The following is a 17895-nucleotide window of genomic DNA, read 5'->3' on the forward strand; positions in this document are numbered from 1 at the left end:
GCTTTGTAAAATATAGACACAAACTTCTAGGTTACACCAAGAGATCAGTTAGGTTTTCACACAAATATGACACTGGTGCTTGCTGTAGAAAACTTTTGAAGTCCAGAAAACTGTAAGAAAAAACATCATTTGTAATCACACTACTGTACTATAACCACTGTTTATATATATATACATATATATATGTATGTAGATACATAGATATGTATATACATATATATATGTATACATATGTATCTATATAGATACATAGATATGTATCTATATATACACACATATATACACATATATATACATATACACATATATACACATATATATACATGTATATATATTTTTTTAATGTTTATTTTTGAGAGAGAGAGACACAGTGTGAGTGGGGAGGGACAGAGAGAAAGGGAGACACAGAATCTGAAGCAGGCTCCAGGCTGAGCTGTCAGCAAGGAACCTGACGCAGGGCTCAAACTCACAAACTGTGAGATCATGACCTGGACTGAAGTCGGCTGCTTAACCGACTGAGCCACCCAGGCGCCCCACCACTGTTAATATTTTTAATGTGTTTCCTTCCAGCCTTTTTTTGGGCCCGCATGTTTTATAAAATGGAGTTTATATTTCATATGCAATTTTATATCTGGCTTTAAGACCTACTCAGCGTACTTATTACTTTCCTCCGTTACTCACGTTATTCACAAATTATTTTGTGGTGACGGCGCTATAACGTCATGAGGATGTTCTGTAATCTCCTCAGCTCTTCACATCAAAGCGAATAAGACCTGGTAAAATGGCCCATCTGATTGTATCCTGTAAGACCTCACAGATGTTAGAAGAACTTGGCTACAGGGCCTTCCATGGCTGCCTCTTCTCTAGCCTTGTCCCCTCGTGTGCTCCCTGCGGTCTCTGGGCCCCAGCAGGTGTTCCAGCCATCTGGGCCCTTTGTACTTCCTTGACCTCTCCTTGCAAATGCCTCTTCCTCATTTTGGATGCCTCCCCTTTCCCTGGCTTGGTTATCCTGTTCACCCTTCAGCTCTCTGCTCAAGTGCCCAGTGTTCGGGACAGCCTGCCTGGAGTGGGCCCTGATCTGGGCTCATGGAGCATCCTGCCTTTTCCCATCACACCAGGGAGCAGTAGTCCTTATCTGCTCCTTTCTGTGGTTGTTAGTCTGGCCTGTCACCTCCTCCACAAAGTGAGCTGCAGGAGAGAATGAGTTGTGTTTGTTTTTGTCCCTCTTGTGTCCCCAGTGCCTGGAATACTTGTTTTAAATGAATGAATGAATGAATGAATGAATGAATGAGTGAATGAATGAGTGAATGAGTGAATGAATGAATGAATGAAAAAAACAGATGTCTAACAAACTAGTTCCCTATGTTGGGACCTTCAAGCAGCTTTGTTCGAGTACCTTTTGTATTCTTTCCTTTAATTGATTCCCAGAAGTGAGTAACTTTCTAAAATGCACTGGTAAGAGTGCTTCTCTCCCAGCACGGGGAACATTTGGAGTGAAGTAATTTAAAAACAGTCATATGGACACTGCGGCCCTGTGTGTCAGTTCACGGTCCTAGTGAGTAAGGCTTGCGCTTGAGAGTCTGACGTAGGCTCCTTGGAATCTTCATCAGATTCATTCCCCTTGGCAGGAAACAGGGCACGGAGGGCTTTATCAGGTTTCTGTGTAATAATACACAAAAAGTCAGAGCCAAAGATTCTCCTAAGACCATTTAGATCTTGCATTAGAGGAGAAAGTACTGTGATTTGTTTATTTAATTAACGTTTTGAATCTTGGGTTTCTTTCTCCAGTGTTCTTTATACCAGTAAAATCTATCACCTTCTGGATTTCTTTGTCATTTGAGAAAGATCCAAATTAGTTTCCTGACATTAGCCTTGGGTTTAGCATGCAGGCAGAGTGCTAACTTTCAAATTTGAATATTTTAATTACATTATGTGAATTGTACCCTCTGGTGTTTATGAACTACAATCGATTTAAATATTTTTAATTTAAAGACAAGGCAACCTATGTTGATCAAGCATAGTTGAATGGGTAGTTCCATATATACATACTTTGCAGTTCCTGTGGATACAGCTTAATGGGCTCTGGTCAAGAGCATCGAGTGAGATTATCAGTGTTTCTGAGGACCTTCATGGACAACCTCGACATACTGTCCAGCGGGAGTATAGGTACAGAGGAGAGGAGGCCTCACCTGCCTGTGTGTCATCTGTCAATTCCTGTCCCTGGTGCATGCTATAGTACTTTAGTGGCCATCATTCACTGGCTTCAGAAACAAGGCAGGGCTATTCCAACGGCACTGGAAGTCCCGTACAGGGGACTTTCTCTGTGTATACAATTACTTTGGGGAGGGGGACTGGTGTATGTGGTGTTTGCTGGCATTATAGAGGAGGAGGAGAAGCACGCAGGATCTAGAGGCAGACAGTCTGCTAGGGGTCAAATCCTGGCGTCACCGCTTACCAACTGTATGATCTTGGACGCAGGCTCAGTTTTGTCATCTGCAAAATGGGTGTAACGAGGCTAGAAATAAATATAGTTAGTGTAGGGTTGGGCAGTTCACACATCCTTAGTGATTATTAGCTGTTATTACCATCTCATACACATGGCCATATTGAAAGAGAAAGGATCCATGAGGCAGACCATGCTTTTATTCTCCGTCACACACACAAAATCTGACACAGTGCTTGAAACACACTGGCAGGTATTCATAAATGACAAGCATTAATAAATTATTCATGAGGTTAATAAACGGCAGTTGAACAGCAGCCCTCTTTTCCCCGTCTCAGCTCTAAATTAGCCGTGGTAAAGGAGGAGGACCATGGAGACTGGAGCATCAGCTCTGTTACTGATGGAGTTGCGGGGGGGGGCACAGCGTGGTGCTCATCAGCACGGGGCTTCCCGTTCCTGGGCACCTGACTGCCTCACCTGCAGTCCTTGACCGTTGCTGGCCAGGTCCACGCATGCCCACCTAGCTAAGCACTCACTGTACCACTTGCTGGTCACGGGCAGACCGTCCTTGCTAGGAGGGAAAAGTTGGAGCTCAGCTCATGAGGTCCAGGTGACCAGTCAGGCCCGTTCACTTGCCCTGGGAGGGCGTAGGGACGCGGGTCTTTCACTGACGGGTGGCAGCAAGGGACGAGCTGGTTGAATGAACAAGCAAGTCTGGCTTGTTGAAGTTGGTGGACAAACCCAAGCAGATTGTATGTGGTCTCATGGAGCCGATGGAGCTCGTTCCGTTAATGATGGGTCATGTAGCCAGAAGACGTACAGGTCAGCTTTGGAACACAGCTGGTTGTTGTGTACGTTGTGAGTGACACATCCCTCTTCCCTCTTTCTCCTCTTGCCTCCCTCTTCTCGTTCTGCAAGCCTCAACTCAGACATCTCCTGTTTAGCAAGTTTCCCAACTACCTGAATCCAGGTTAGATGTCTCTTTCTCTCTCCTCCCCCCCCCCCACCCGCCCCCCGCACATGTTCCCATCGACACTTGCCGCACTGTCGTGCAAGCATGTGCTCACCTGTCTCCCCTCCCCCAGACCGTGAGCTCCAGTCTCTGTACGCGCCTGGTCCATACTCGGCCCTCCGGTCGGTCCCGCTTGTTGCCGAATGAATGCCTCCGTCCAGCCTCAGGGCCGTTTGGGTCACTTTGAGCCTTTGGCGTTCGGTTCCCAAGAAGGAGTTCACGGTCCTTAGGGAGGTGCGGCGTCTCCAAGGGTAACGGTGCTGTCGTCTGTTTCCAGGCTAGGGCCCACCCAGCTCAAGATCTTCACCTGCGAGTACTGCAACAAGGTGTTCAAGTTCAAGCACTCGCTGCAGGCGCACCTGAGGATCCACACCAACGAGAAGCCGTACAAGTGCCCCCAGTGCAGCTACGCCAGCGCCATCAAGGCCAACCTGAACGTGCACCTGCGCAAGCACACGGGCGAGAAGTTCGCCTGCGACTGCTGCGCCTTCACCTGCCTGAGCAAAGGGCACCTGAAGGTGCACGTGGAGCGCGTGCACAAGAAGGTCAAGCAGCACTGCCGCTTCTGCAAGAAGAAGTACTCCGACGTCAAGAACCTCATCAAGCACGTCCGGCACGCGCACGACCCGCAGGACCGGAAGGTGCAGGAGGCCCTGGACGAGCTCTGCCTGCTCACCAGGGAGGGCAAGCGGCAGCTGCTGTACGACTGCCACATCTGCGAGCGCAAGTTCAAGAACGAGCTGGACCGCGACCGCCACATGCTGGTGCACGGGGACAAGTGGCCCTTCGCCTGCGAGCTGTGCGGCCACGGGGCCACCAAGTACCAGGCGCTGGAGCTGCACGTGCGGAAGCACCCGTTTGTGTACGTGTGCGCGCTGTGCCTCAAGAAGTTCGTCAGCTCCATCCGGCTGCGCTCGCACATCAGGGAGGCGCACGGGGCGGCGCAGGAGGGCGGGCTCTTCACCAGCTCCATCAACCAGAGCTTCTGCCTCCTGGAGCCGGGCGGGGACATCCAGCAGGAAGCGCTGGGGGGCCAGCCGCAGCTGGCGGAGGAGGAGTTCGTGTTCCCGGGCGTGAATGCGCCCAAGGGGACGGCCTGCCCCGCAGACGCTGGGCCCCACGAGGGGGCCGGCGAGGGGGCCGGCGAGGGGGCCGGGAAGGAGCCGGAGGCCGCCGCGCAGGAGCCCGCCCCGCCCGCGCACTTGGCCGTGCCCCAGGCCCAGGGGGCCGCCCTGCCACCCTGCGGGCTGGAGGCCGCCGCGGACGCCTCGGACCTTCCTTCGCAGGCGGTGGTCTCCGCGGAGTTTTTACTGAAAAATGATCCCTCCCCTGCTGAGGCTCGCACCGCCCCCGAGGAGACCTTGGACGCCCCGCGCGGAGCCTCCTCCCAGACTCAGGGTGAAGAAGTCCCATCACTGCCATCCAAGGCCGGAAGTGCAGGAGCGAACCTGGACGCGCGGGGGGCCGAGAGCCCCCCAGAGGCAGGGCAGAAAATGGCTGCCCTCCCGTCCGAGGGACCAGACCCTAGTAGGTGTCTCAGGTCAAACCCAGGCGAGGCCTCGGACCTTCCTCCGGTAGCAGGTGGAGGGGACGTGGCCCTGCCCCAGCCTGACTCTTGCAGTCCGGCCTCCGAGCACCGGGCCGGCATCAGTGCGTTCATGAAGATCCTGGATGGCTTACAGAAGAGAAGGATGAACACCGGCTTGTGCGAGAGGATCCGGAAGGTGTACGGGGACCTGGAGTGTGAATACTGCGGTAAGGAGGGCGGCGCTGGGCAAGCAGCTGGCTGAGCGCTCGTTCCTACGGCCCCGCCCATCCCCAGCCTGCTTTGGGTCACCTCGTGTTTGGTTTGAGCTCATGTCTCTTTGCAAAGAACCACTCGTCAACGAGCTGTCCTTCATCATTTGTAGACAGTAGGAGGCGGCCACCTGTGTCACAGTTTAGCATGTGGCGTATTTGTGGAGGTGGCCAGGATGGCGGGGCAGGTAGCCGCGCTGGCTGGGGCAGGCACACGCAGTGGTCTCTCTCACGGCTGCTGCTGGAACTTGAACCAAGAAGAATGGTTCTTCTGGCACGTGACAAGTTCAAAGTGTAGCTTGAGTTGTGGCCCTGTTCTCCCTGTAGCTCCTTGTAGAGAGCCCTGACTAGAGCCCTCGCAGCTGTCCGTGCAGGCACGGCCCCTGAGGCTCCCCGAGAGCTGGCAACGCGGGTGGTGGGAGAGCCCAGCTCTGGCCCAGGTGTCGGCAGGCGTTAGAGACCCTGATTTAGGCAAGTGCACAGCGGCATCTGGTGCTGTAATTGGTCCTCAGGAAACATTTGTTTCCTCCTGTCCTAGCTCTGATGTCACGCAAACAGCATAGCACCCTTAAAGTTTACAGCCTCCCGCCTCTAAAAAGCAATTTCCAGGCAGAAGTGAGGAAAGCGTGAAGGGTGACCCGGACAAGCCGGAGAGGGAGACAAATATAGTAGTAAAAAAATAATAATGAGAAAATCAAATTCACTGAAAGAAACTTCCTTGTTCTCACGTGATGATATTTTTTTAGGCAAACTTTTTTGGTACCAAGTGCACTTTGACATGCACGTGCGCACCCACACCCGGGAGCACCTGTATCACTGCTCCCAGTGCCATTATTCCTCCATCACCAAAAACTGCCTTAAACGCCACGTTATTCAGAAACACAGTAACGTCCTGCTGAAGTGTCCCACCGATGGCTGCAACTACTCAACTCCAGATAAATACAAGCTGCAGGCACATCTTAAAGTTCACACGGAACTGGTAAGTAGTAAGCCCAGGCAGCAGCTTGTCTGCCCCCGCTGCCCACTGCTTTCTAACCTTTGTGCGCATGGGAAGGTGCCCCGCTTCCCTGTAAGCCCTGCACGTGAGCGTCCTTCCCAGGAGGCTTCGCCCCGGGACCCCCTTCACAGGCAGAGTCTCAGATACGTTGCAAAATGATGAGGCGGAGGGCGCCTGGGTGGCGCAGTCGGTTAAGCGTCCGACTTCAGCCAGGTCACGATCTCGCGGTCCGGTCCGTGAGTTCGAGCCCCGCGTCAGGCTCTGGGCTGATGGCTCAGAGCCTGGAGCCTGTTTCCGATTCTGTGTCTCCCTCTCTCTCTGCCCCTCCCCTGTTCATGCTCTGTCTCTCTCTCTGTCCCAAAAATAAATAAACGTTGAAAAAAAAAAATTAAAAAAAAAAAATGATGAGGCGGAACAGATTTGCTTTCTGGGCCCACTGTTCAGCATCAGAGAAAGTCTCCAGAAGGAAGATCTACAGCGTGGAACTAAAGCAAGGCTTTCTTAAGTGACATCGTAAAGAATCATCAGCAATAGAAGTGGCAGTAGGAAGAGCTGCCCCTGGCCGTGGAGAGGTTACATGCCGTGGTGCCCGTGGGGCGGGGGGCAGTGTCTGGTTCACGGGGAGAGCGCAGTAAATGTCGATGACGCTGGTGTCCTCTTGTGTTACTTGTTGTCGACTCTCTGTGAGGGATTGTCTGTGAAGTGCTCTTATTTAAAAACAGAAAGGCGATCATTTAAGCCAAGATGCTGTCCATATTCATAATGGTGAAGTGTGTTTAATTCTTTGGTGGAAAGTGACGTAACACAATGAATGACTGTTTAGTTTTGCAAATTCTCATGTAACTCCAGGGGCTGACACCGGAGAGTGGTTTGAGCCTTGTTCACGTGATAAAGGAGGCACAGCTGGCCCCAGGCGTGGTTCCGTGTTAATGGCTTTCCTTTTTATATCACAGATGGCTTGGCTCAGAAGGAGGCTTCAGAAGCTGGGCCTGCTTCCACTCTGTTCGGGCACAAAGATCACCCATGCTGTAGCAGTTGGTCACTAAGGGTGAAGTCAGGGTGCTGTAGGTATAGTGGGTGGGTCAGAGCCCATGCTTTAGGGTTAGATGCCTGGGTTCTGATACTGCCTCCAGCACTCGCACCGGCTGTGGGTATTGGGACAAGTCACTTGTCCTTTCTGAGATTTGGTAGCCTTTCTGTATAAAATACCTGTGAAAAAGTATATGTCCATTAAAAAAATATTTTTTTTAATGTTATCCATTTTTGAGAGACAGAGAGGGACAGAGTGCGAGGTGGGGAGGGGCAGAGAGAGAGAGAGAGACACAGAAGCCGAAGCAGGCTCCAGGCTCCGAGCTGTCAGCACAGAGCCCGATGCGGGGCTCAAACTCATGAACCGCGAGATCATGACCTGATCTGAAGTCGGATGCTTAACCGACTGAGCCACCCGGGCGCCCCAGTGTATATCCATTTTATACACACACACACACACACACACGTGTGTATACACATACGTGCACAGACTACACGTGTTAAACTCACACGTACGCACGCGTATACGTGCGTGTATTACACATGCCTGCAAATGCAGAGCACAGATGTACGCCTGTGTTTGTGTATGTATATAGATCTCCTAGGGTTACTGGGAGGATAACATGGAAAGTTCTGGAACAAGAACCTGGAGCAGCGATTGTGCTGTTGACTGCTCGCTACTACATGTGACCTGGGACCTCTTAGCACATGTTCTCTGTCCCTCTTTCTGGATAGGGCGTGAAGGCACGCCCTTCTGTTTCCTTCCAGAATAGCTTTTGGATTGGTATTGATTCGTGTACCATCTTAGGGTGGAGAAAACTGGGGTGGCAGAAATCATGGCTATGACTTTGCTAGAAATGCACATGAAGCCAGGAGCTGAGTGAGGGCGATGTGAGGACAGGGTGCTGGGGACAGCCTTAGAGGGTAGCAGTGAAGACCAGGAACCAGTCCGTGTGTTTTAAACTCTGGCTCCCCCATTTACCATGCATCCGACTTCAGGATGAGTCATGTAACTGCCCCATGCCTCGGTTTATCCATCCTCAGGGGAAGGTGAAGTGAGAGAACATGCGTAAACGTTTTAGAACAATGCCTGACGTGGAGTAAGCACCATGTGCCGTTGACTGCTAACAATTGCTATTACTTACTGTAATTATCATGTTGGGTCTGGTTGTTCTGCCCTGAGAGACTTTGAAATGGAGGCTGAAGGTCGACCCTGAAGAGGAGGCTGGGAAAGAGCTCGGCAGTGTGTGCGGCCGCCTGTTTATCCTATACCCATTTTCCTTGCCTGTCACATGTGTCACAGGGACCCAGGTCCAGTCCAGGCTTTTCTTGCCTCTGGATGCTGGTACTCAGCCTTCTGGCCACATCCCTGGTCCTCAGGGTCAGCAGGGCCATGTCGGGAACATGTCCTAAGATCTTAAGCCCCAGTTTCACGTGCTTTCCTTTATCTTGATAATCCAGCACTTAGAGAAGCTTCTCTTTCCAACTCCCTGTGGTTGCGACTCTTCCTTCTGAGAGGCTTCTCTCTCTACTGTGGACACCTGAGGCAGCTGGGGAAGGGAAGGAACAGTTTCTGTTTTCGTCCTGTGGTCTGGACCCTCGAATCTTTACTCTCATACCTCTTCCGGGAGGTGGGATTATTTCCTCCCCGGGGCGGATCAGGAGCCCTCTCTGTGGGGTCATTCGGTAGCTTGCCCCCCATCACGCTGGCTGTCAGGGTGGGCGGAGCTCAGGCCTGCGTGCTTATCTGTGAGCCACGCTCCTGTCACTGCCCACGCTGCATAGTGGGTCATGAACGGCAGCCACATCCTTCTGAGGGGCCCCTGGGACACTTGCACACCGTTGGAAGGAACGTGGTGGGGGTACACTTTGTCCCATCAGAGCGGGGGCTGTGTTGATATTATCCGTGCTGTGTCTTGTGCCACAACAATGAAACGTCCCTGAATGTTACTGCAAGAGAGGAGCGGGAGTAAGGGAGTGTGGCTCTGTTGACCTTATAAAAACAGGGTGTTCTCGTGATTCTCATGAACACTCGTGTTTTCTTAGACGTTGTTGATGTTTGATCTCATTCCCTCCCCCCAAATATTTGCAGTTCTTCCATTTGAGACACTTTTTAAAAAATGTTTATTTGTTTAGAGAGAGAGTGTGCGAGCAGGGGTGGGGCAGAGAGAGAAGGGAGAGAGAGAATGCCAAGCAGGCTCCACACTGTCAGCACAGAGCCAGACATGGGGCTCGATCCCACGAACCGTGAGACAGTGACCTGAGCTGAAGTCAAGAGCCAGATGCTTGACCAACTAAGCCTCATGGGAGCCCCCATTTGAGACACTTTTGAAGGTAAATGTGCTACTGCTGCTCTGAAGCTCGCGACACAGGTCAGAGGCGCCGCAGTCTATGTGCTGGGCGTTGGGGCTTCGGATGTGAGTGAGACCCGGGGTCTGTCTTCAAGGTGCTCTTTGTTGCACGGGAGGACAAGCAAGGGGACAGTAATGGCGGTAGGGCAATGAGGGAGGGAAGTGAGGCGAACACAGAGCGCCCTCCTCCTCCCACTCCGCCCCTGAGAGGTCCCGGCCGAGGTAGAGGGCTGTCCGGAGGAGGGGTTCCGAGCTTGATGAGTAGGCTTTGGCCACGACAGAGGCAAGCAGAGAGGCAGCACACAAGGGGAAGCCTTCTGTATTCCCACCAGGATACTGACAGCGTTTCCCGTGAATCACTGGGACTATATTGCCGATGTAGTCAGATGGCATCATGTATGAAAACGGGCTCCAGTATCTTGATTTTAGACACCATTTGTCTTTTGAGCCTGTAAATTATTTCTGTAATGAGGCCAACATTGCCCTGGTGGGGAGATCTTCCATTAGCTTGCACTGCTTCCTTGCCCTCCCCAAGCCCTAGGCAGCCACTAATCTGCTTTCGATGTCTGTGGCTCGGCCTGGCTGGCACTTTGTATATATATAAACATACGTGCTTTCTCAGGGTCGCGGTGAGGGTCCCACAAGATAGCACAAGTGAGCTTTGTGATGTAAAGGTGCCGAGCCAAGGACTCTGGTCAGGGAAGGGTCTACCTGAGTTGGGAGAGTGGTGTTGTGTGACCTCACCTCGGCCTGGGGCTTGGTTCCCTTACCTGTGACCCAGGGAGATGGGCCAGGTGTGTCAAGAGTCTGGTTGGGCTTTTGCATTTGACCCAACACTTACGCGTTTTCAACACAGATTCCCATGCAGTGCAAAATTAAGGAGATTTCAGATTGACCCCCTGCCCCCCCAAATGGGCCTCCATCCGGGTCCATCCCAGTTGTAATAGGAGTCTGGGATAATTTGGCTGAGTTCCTATTTCTGTGACTCTCCACCATTTCTTTTTTTTTTATTTTTTCATTTTTTTTTTAATGTTCATTCATTTTTCGAAAGACAGAGTGAGAGTGGGGGAGGGCAGAGAGAGAGGGAGACACAGAATCCGAAGCAGGCTGCAGGCTCCGAACTGACAGCTCAGAGCCCGACACGGGGTCGAGCCCACGAACCGCGAGATCATGACCTGAGCCGAAGTTGAACGCTCAGCCGACTGAGCCACCCAGGCGCCCCTACTCTCCACCATTTCTTAGCTAATGATGCACCCAAGGATCAGAAGGTGTGAGTACATGTAATATAGTCTCTCCTTGCAGACCCTCCTTCTCTTGAGCAACCAGATGGTGTGACTTAGCATCCAGGATGTATTGGCATCCAGGTCGTGTGGAGAGCCAGTCAGGGGAGGCAGTTAATGACGTTGCTGGAGCAAGCCCACTTTTTACAGCACTGTGCAGACTTTGTGCAGGGGGGACTTAGGAGAACCCGGCGGTGATGAAGTGCCACGGGCTTTGGGTTGTGAGGTGCTGTAGTTCAGACCTCGTATCCACCCCTGTGATCGTGGGCGTTTGCCGAGCCTCTGCTTTCTCAGCTGTAACACGAAAATTAGGTACCATCTCCTGCCCCTTGGGGTTGTGGCGAGTAAATTAGAAAATATATGTAGGGGTGCTGGGTGGCTCTTGATTTCAGCACAGGTCACGATCTCACAGTTTGTGAGTTCAATCCCCACATCAGTCTCTGCGCTATGACAGTGTAGAGCCTGCTTGGGATTCTCACTCTCTCTCTTTCCCTCTCTCTCTGCCCCTCCCATGGCTCTCTCTCTCTCAAAATAAATAAACTTGAAAAAGTATATATATGTAGAACACTCAGGTCAGTTTTTTCAGTCCCTAGGTCATGGTCCATTTGGATAGTTGTGAAATCAGTGGATTTCAACTAGTAACTTGAGCACAACTAGTGAGCATATCTTAAGAATGAAGTTCGATAGAATAAATTAGAAATCACCAGTCTTAGTCACCCTGACCCAGGGTTAAGTTTTGTTTTCTGAGGCCTTTGTTTCCACGTTGCCAAACGGGTGGCCCCCTGTGGGTCCCAGGAAAGAAGTTGGTAAGTTGCTGACCCAGCTGATGTAACTCATGACACCCTGAATCAGAATCACATGGGGTGAGAGGTCACCGGGCTCTTGCCCCCACTGTAAATTGAGGGGGACCTGGGAATCTGCGCCTTCAGTCCCTCCTGATGGACACGTTTGAAATGGCAGGAAACAGAGCAGATGGTGACTGCTGAGGATATGTCAGTCTTTTCCCTTTATCTCCAGCTTGGGCGCTCTCCAAGAATACCTCACAGGTATCCAGCCGATCTGAGGGCGCCGTGGCAGCCACACGCCCGCCCGCCCTTGGGAACGGGCACATTTTGGTGTCACGTGCTGACTCCACCCCTCGCAAGGCTGTGGCTTCGCTTCCGAACTTCTCCGAGAGTTCGCTTCTGCAAAGCACACCAGGCTTGCTGTGGGGACTTGGGGATGACGGATGTGAGGGCCGCGGCACAGGTCCGGGTGTCCAGGGGAGAGGCGGGTCTGAGCTACCTCGTCCTTCTCAGTAGCAGGAGGAGGAGAGCAGTAGTATTGGGCCGGTGGAGGATGCATCCGTCCATCCATCCAGGGCGTGGTGGTCTCTTGGCACGTGTTTGAAATTAGCGCTTGCCCCGTCTTTGAAAAGTGCTTGGTCTGTTTTTGGCTACAAGGGTACACATGTTTAAAACATCTTGCATGTACTTGCTGGAGGCAAAGTAAAATAATATCTTGTCAAGAAAACACAGAGAAAGTAGAGGAACCCACCCTCTGGATCTTTCTGGAAATAAATGGATTTATCTTTTTTTTTTTTTTTTTTTTTTTTTTTTTTTTTTTTAGTGGAGGAAAATATTATTGAACTAAAGCGATTGGATATGAGGTTTTCCTTTTCCAAGGGCCGGGAGCCAGATGGGCTTTTCCTCTGTGATCGCAGACCGTTTGTTTCTGTGTCGTCGTGTTTGGGCATTTATCCGCAGCCCTGGGGACCTAGGGCTGGCAGAGCTTCCTGGGTGGAAAATGCAGCTTCCGTGAGCAAGGCCAGTGTGCAGAATTGGAGGGCATGGCCTGGCACAACAGAACTGCTTTCAGCGGACAGGATGATCCTGGAGTCGAACTTCTAAATGGAGCGCGTTTGGGGCTTTTATCTAGCTTGTTCAAATCAGTCCCCATTTCAGGGTCACCTTTTCTGCCTTCATCATACCTTCTGCCTCTGTGTGTTGGCAGTTCTCAGTGGCTCACGGGCCCCTTGAGGCCAGGGCCAGTGCCTCACACCTCTGTCCTCCGTGCAAGGCCTGGCACGTAACAGGGGCCCTTGGAACGTCTGAGGAATGAATGAGTGAGTCCATGGAGGACAGCAGATCCCATAACCATAGCCTTTTATTCCTGAGAAATTGGTCAGAGTGCAGTCTCCCACCTTATTTTTTGAAGTTGATATCAAATATTTTATTTTAGTTTTTGTTCTTTTTTAAAGCTCATTTATTTATTTTGAGAGAGAGAAAGAGAGAATCCCAAGTAGGGCTCGACCCATAAACCCTGAGATCATGACCTTAGCTGAAATCAAGTCGGGCATGTAACCGACTGAACCACCCAGGCATCCTGATGTCAGATATTTTATAGGAATGGTAATTATGCGATAGTGAATTCCCTTGGTGGCAGGGGGAGGTTTGCTGTTCTCCACCCACTGCTAGTTTCAGATTTGGGAACTGCCCAGTTGCTCTGGGGTCCAGGGCACCTGCTGTAGAGCTGTTGACCAAGGTGAAGTTCACCCAGGCAGAGAGCCAGGGCCTGAGCCTATGCCCAAGCCCTGGGGCTACTCCTGCGCCCCACACTGTGGCCACAGACTCTAGCTGATGCCTTTCTTCTTTCAAAGGGTCCTGTGTTGCTTTGAAGGCCGTTTCCACCAGAGCAAACAAACTCCAAGGTCTGGGCTCCTTGACCGTCATTATTACCGCACGGGCCTCTCCCTCTCTGCCTCTGCCGGGAACTCTTTTAACAACCGCTCTTTTTAAGTTTGCTGTGTCAGTTTGGGTTTTCATCTCCGGCACGGAACTGAGGTCGAAAAAAGAAATAAATGAGTCCTAAGAGTGCGCCCTCCTCCCAGCACCCTTTCCCACCGCCTGTGTCCTTCTGACAATCTTCAAAGACATCAAGAAATGAGGGGCCCTGATAAGCTCTAAGATAAATTGCTTTCAGACTATCAGAGATTAAAAGAAAAAAAAAGTCAAATAGCAAGGACTCAGGGGAGATCACTGTAAACTCCTTCAAAGCCCTTCTGAACGCCTCTATCATCTCTGCTGATGAGGGCACTGGGGGCAGCTGACAGGCCTCCTCCAGGACGTGCACCAGGCCCAGTGGCATCTTTCCAAACGGCCTGTGAGCACAAGTTCCTGTGTGCAGACCCAGGGAGTGATGGAGTGACCTGGAAGGGTCAAGGGCAGAGGAGGACAGTGACAGAAACATCCCGAGCAGCCCTGAGCCCACGATGTAGCCTGCATGGAAGTCTGTGGCATTGGCTGCGTGCAAAGCTCAGGGCAGCTTCCCTAGAGCTGCCTGGACCCCTGGGACCCCTGAGCTTGGCAGACATTGCTTGGAACCCAGGTGTTTTGTGGGAAGTGCATCCAGACCTTTTGGTGGTTCAGGGGGACTTTATTAGGTTTTGTTTTTGTTTTTAAATACCCTTCTCCTGAGTATGCTCTGGGGAGCACCAATCTCAGGAGAGGTTCTGCAATGGCAGCAACTAAACCACAAAGGAATTTGGGAGGGTGCTGGCTCAGTTCCCTCTTGGAGACTCCCAGGCTGCGTTAGCCCCCAAGAAAGTCTGGTGTCTGAGGCTGAGTTGCATTGATAGCAATGCTGCAGCCACAGCAGCAGAGTCTTTCAGATTTATTGAGTGCTCACTATAGGCCAGGCTCTGTTCTAAGCACTCTATGTGTGTTGTCTCAAACTTTATTGTTTAGAACAGTTTTAGGTTCACTGCAAATTGAGCGGAAAGTGCAGAGATTTCTCTGTCCCCAAACGTGCACTACCTTCCCCACCATTGACATCCCATACCACAGTGGTACCTTTGTTGTAATCAGTGAACGGGCATTGACACACTAGTCACACCCAGAGTCAGCAGTTAATTACATTAAGGCTCCCTCTTGGTGCTGTACATTCGGAGGGTTTGGACAAATGGATCATGACGTGTGTCCACCATGCAGAGTAGTTTCACTCACCTAAAATTCTCCTTGCCCGCCTGTTCATCCCTCCCTTCCCCCTGCATTCTGGCCACTGTGGACCCTTTTACTTTCTCCATTGTTCTTTTTCCAGAACGTCATACAGTTGGAATCCTATAGCATGTAGCCTTTCACACTGCCTTCTTTCACTTAGTTACACGCATGTAAGTTTCTTCCCCATCTATTCATGGCATGAAGGCTCATTTCTTTCTAGTCCTGAGTATATTCCATTGTTCGGTTGTACCACAGTGTATCTGTTTGTCAGTATTATGGATTTGAGCCATTCTAACAGGTCTATAGTAGTATCTCATTCTTGCTTTAATTTGCATTTCCTGATGACATATGATGTGGAGCGTCTTACTTTGGTGAGCTGTCTAGGTCTTTGGCTTGTTTAAAATTTTTTTTTTATTGTTGACTTTTAAGAGTTCTTTGCATATTTTGGCTAAGAGTCCTTTATCAGATATATCTTTGGCAAATATTTTCTTTCATTCTGTGACTTTTTTTTTTCTTCTCTTGACACCATCTTTCATAGAGCAGAAAATTTAATTTTAATGAAGCCCAGTTTATCGATTCAGTCTTTCATGGATTGTGCCTTTGGTGTTGTTATCATATTCAAGGCCATCTAGGTTTTCTTTTTTTTTCTTTAAAAAAACATTTTTTTTAATGTTTATTCGTTATTGAGAGACAGAGAGACACAGAGTGTGAGCAGGGGAGGGGCAGAGAGAGAGGGAGACACAGAATCCGAAGCAGGCTCCAGGCTCTGAGCTGTCAGCACAGAGTCTGACACGGGGCTTGAACTCACAAACTGCGAGACCATGACCTGAGCCAAAGTCAGTTGCTCAACCGAGTCACCCAGGCGCCCCCAACTAGGTTTTCTTGTATGCATTCTAGGAGTTTTATAGTTTTGTGTTTTACATTTAGGTCTGTGATCCACAACGAGTTAATATTTGTGGAAGACTGTAAGATGTGTGTCTGTCATTTTGGCTGTCCAGTTGTTCCAGCGTCATTTGTTGAGAAAACTGTCCTTGCTCACTTGTATAGTATTTGCTGCTGTGTCAAAGATCAGTTGACTGGGCTCTATTCTCTTTCACTGATCTGCTATCTATTTTTTTTTACCAGTGCCACACTGTCTTCATCATTGTTGCTTTATGATAAATCATGAAGTTGAGTAGTGTCAATCTTCCAACTTTGTTTTTCTCCTCCAATATTGTGTTGGCTATTCTGTTTTTGTTTTTGCCTCTCTGTATAAGCTTTACAGGCAATTTGCCCATAACCATAGAATAACTTGCTGGGATTTTGGTTGGGGTTGCATTGAATCTATATATAGATCCAGTTGTGAAGAACTGACATCTTAACCATATCGAGTCTTCCTGTCCATGAACATGGGATAGCTTTCTACTTTTTTTTTTCTTTAATTTCTTTCATCAGCATCTTGTAGTTTTTCTCATATAGATCTTGTACATATTTTGTTACATTTATACCTAAGCATTTCAGTTGTGCGTGGTGCTCATATAAATGGTATCATTTTGGGGGCGCCTGGGTGGCTCAGTCGGTTAAGCGTCCGACTTCGGCTCAGGTCACGATCTCACGGTCCGTGAGTTCGAGCCCCGCGTCGGGCTCTGGGCTGATGGCTCAGAGCCTGGAGCCTGCTTCCAATTCTGTGTCTCCCTCTCTCTCTGCCCCTCCCCCGTTCATGCTCTGTCTCTGTCTCAAAAATAAATAAAAACGTTAAAAAAAATTAAAAAAAATAAAATAAAATAAATGGTATCATTTTTAATTCCAGATTCCACTTATTCATTGCTGGTATATAGGATAGCAATTGACTTTTGTGCATTAACTTTTTATCTTGTAACCTTGCTGTAATGATTGCTTATTAGTTCCAGGAGTTTTGTTTTTTTTTTTTTTTTATCTATTCTTCCAGACTTTCTACATAGATGATTATGTCATCTGCAAACAAAGACAGTTTTATCTCTTTTTTCTGACGTGTATGTCTTTATTTCCTTTTCTTGCCTTATTGCTTTAGCTAGGACTTCAGTACAGTGTTGAAAGGAGTATTGGGAGATGACATTCTTGCCTTAATCTAATCTAATCATAGTGGGAAGACATCCAGTTCCACTCACTGTTAAGTATGATGTTAGCTGTAAGTGTTTTGTAGATAATCTTTGTCTAAAGTTGAGGAAGTTCCTCCCTCTTCGTAGTTTACTGAGATTGTTTGTCATGAATGGGTGTTGCATTTTACGAAATTCTTTTTCTGCTACTATTGATATGAGCATGTGATTTTTATTTCTTAGCCTGTTGGTGTGATAGATTATATTATTTGATTTTAGAATGTTGAGTCAGCCTGCCTACCAGGGATAAATCCCACTTGGTTGTGGTGTATAGTTCTTTTGTTGTTGTTTTTAAAGTTTACTTATTTTGAGAGAGAATGAGGGAGAGCATGAGCAGGGGAGGGGCAGAGAGAGAGGAAGAGAGAGAATCCCAGGCAGGCTCTATGCTGTCAGTGCAGAGCCTGATGTGAGGCTTGAACTCATAAACTATGAGATCATGACCTGAGCTGAAATCAGAGAGTCAGATGCTTAACTGACTGAGCTACCCAGGCTCCCCATCCCATTTGGGGTATACAGATCTTATTATACATTGTTGGGTTTGATGTGCTAAGGTTTGGTGAGGATTTTTGCCTCTCTGTTCATGAGAGATATTGGTCTGTAATTTACTTTTCTTACAATGTTTTTGTCTATTTTTGCTATTAGGGTAATGCTGGCCTCATAGAATGAGTTAGGAAGTAATTCCCCTGCTTCTGTTTTCTAAAAGAGATTGTAGAGAATTGGTATAATTTGTGCCTTATGTGTTTGGTAGACACATCTAGTCTTGATGCTTTTTCTGTTGGAAAATTATTAATTATTGATTCAGTTTCTTCAGTAGAGATAGGCCTATTATGATTATTTCTTTTGGCATGAATTTTGGCAGATTGTGTCTTTTAAGGAATTGGTTTGTTTCATCTAG

General features: G+C 49.2%; 1 protein-coding gene across 7 annotated transcripts in view; it reads left to right on the top strand.

Annotated features, from left to right (window-relative positions):
• The window catches only part of ZFAT (zinc finger and AT-hook domain containing), a 350430-nt gene that overhangs the window by 170867 nt on the left and 161668 nt on the right, over positions 1-17895 (top strand). For all 7 annotated transcript variants that reach the window (XR_006706155.1, XM_045453585.1, XM_045453587.1 and 4 more), the window contains 2 exons: positions 3733-5210; positions 5999-6231. Coding sequence is in view for 6 of the 7 variants with exons in the window: in XM_045453585.1 (XP_045309541.1) it covers positions 3733-5210; positions 5999-6231 (1711 nt within the window). In the remaining variant the exon portion in view is untranslated. The remainder of the gene's footprint in view (positions 1-3732; positions 5211-5998; positions 6232-17895) is intronic.

The sequence above is a fragment of the Leopardus geoffroyi genome, chromosome C3 (genome assembly GCF_018350155.1).
Source record: "Leopardus geoffroyi isolate Oge1 chromosome C3, O.geoffroyi_Oge1_pat1.0, whole genome shotgun sequence".
NCBI classification, from domain to species: Eukaryota; Metazoa; Chordata; class Mammalia; order Carnivora; family Felidae; genus Leopardus; species Leopardus geoffroyi.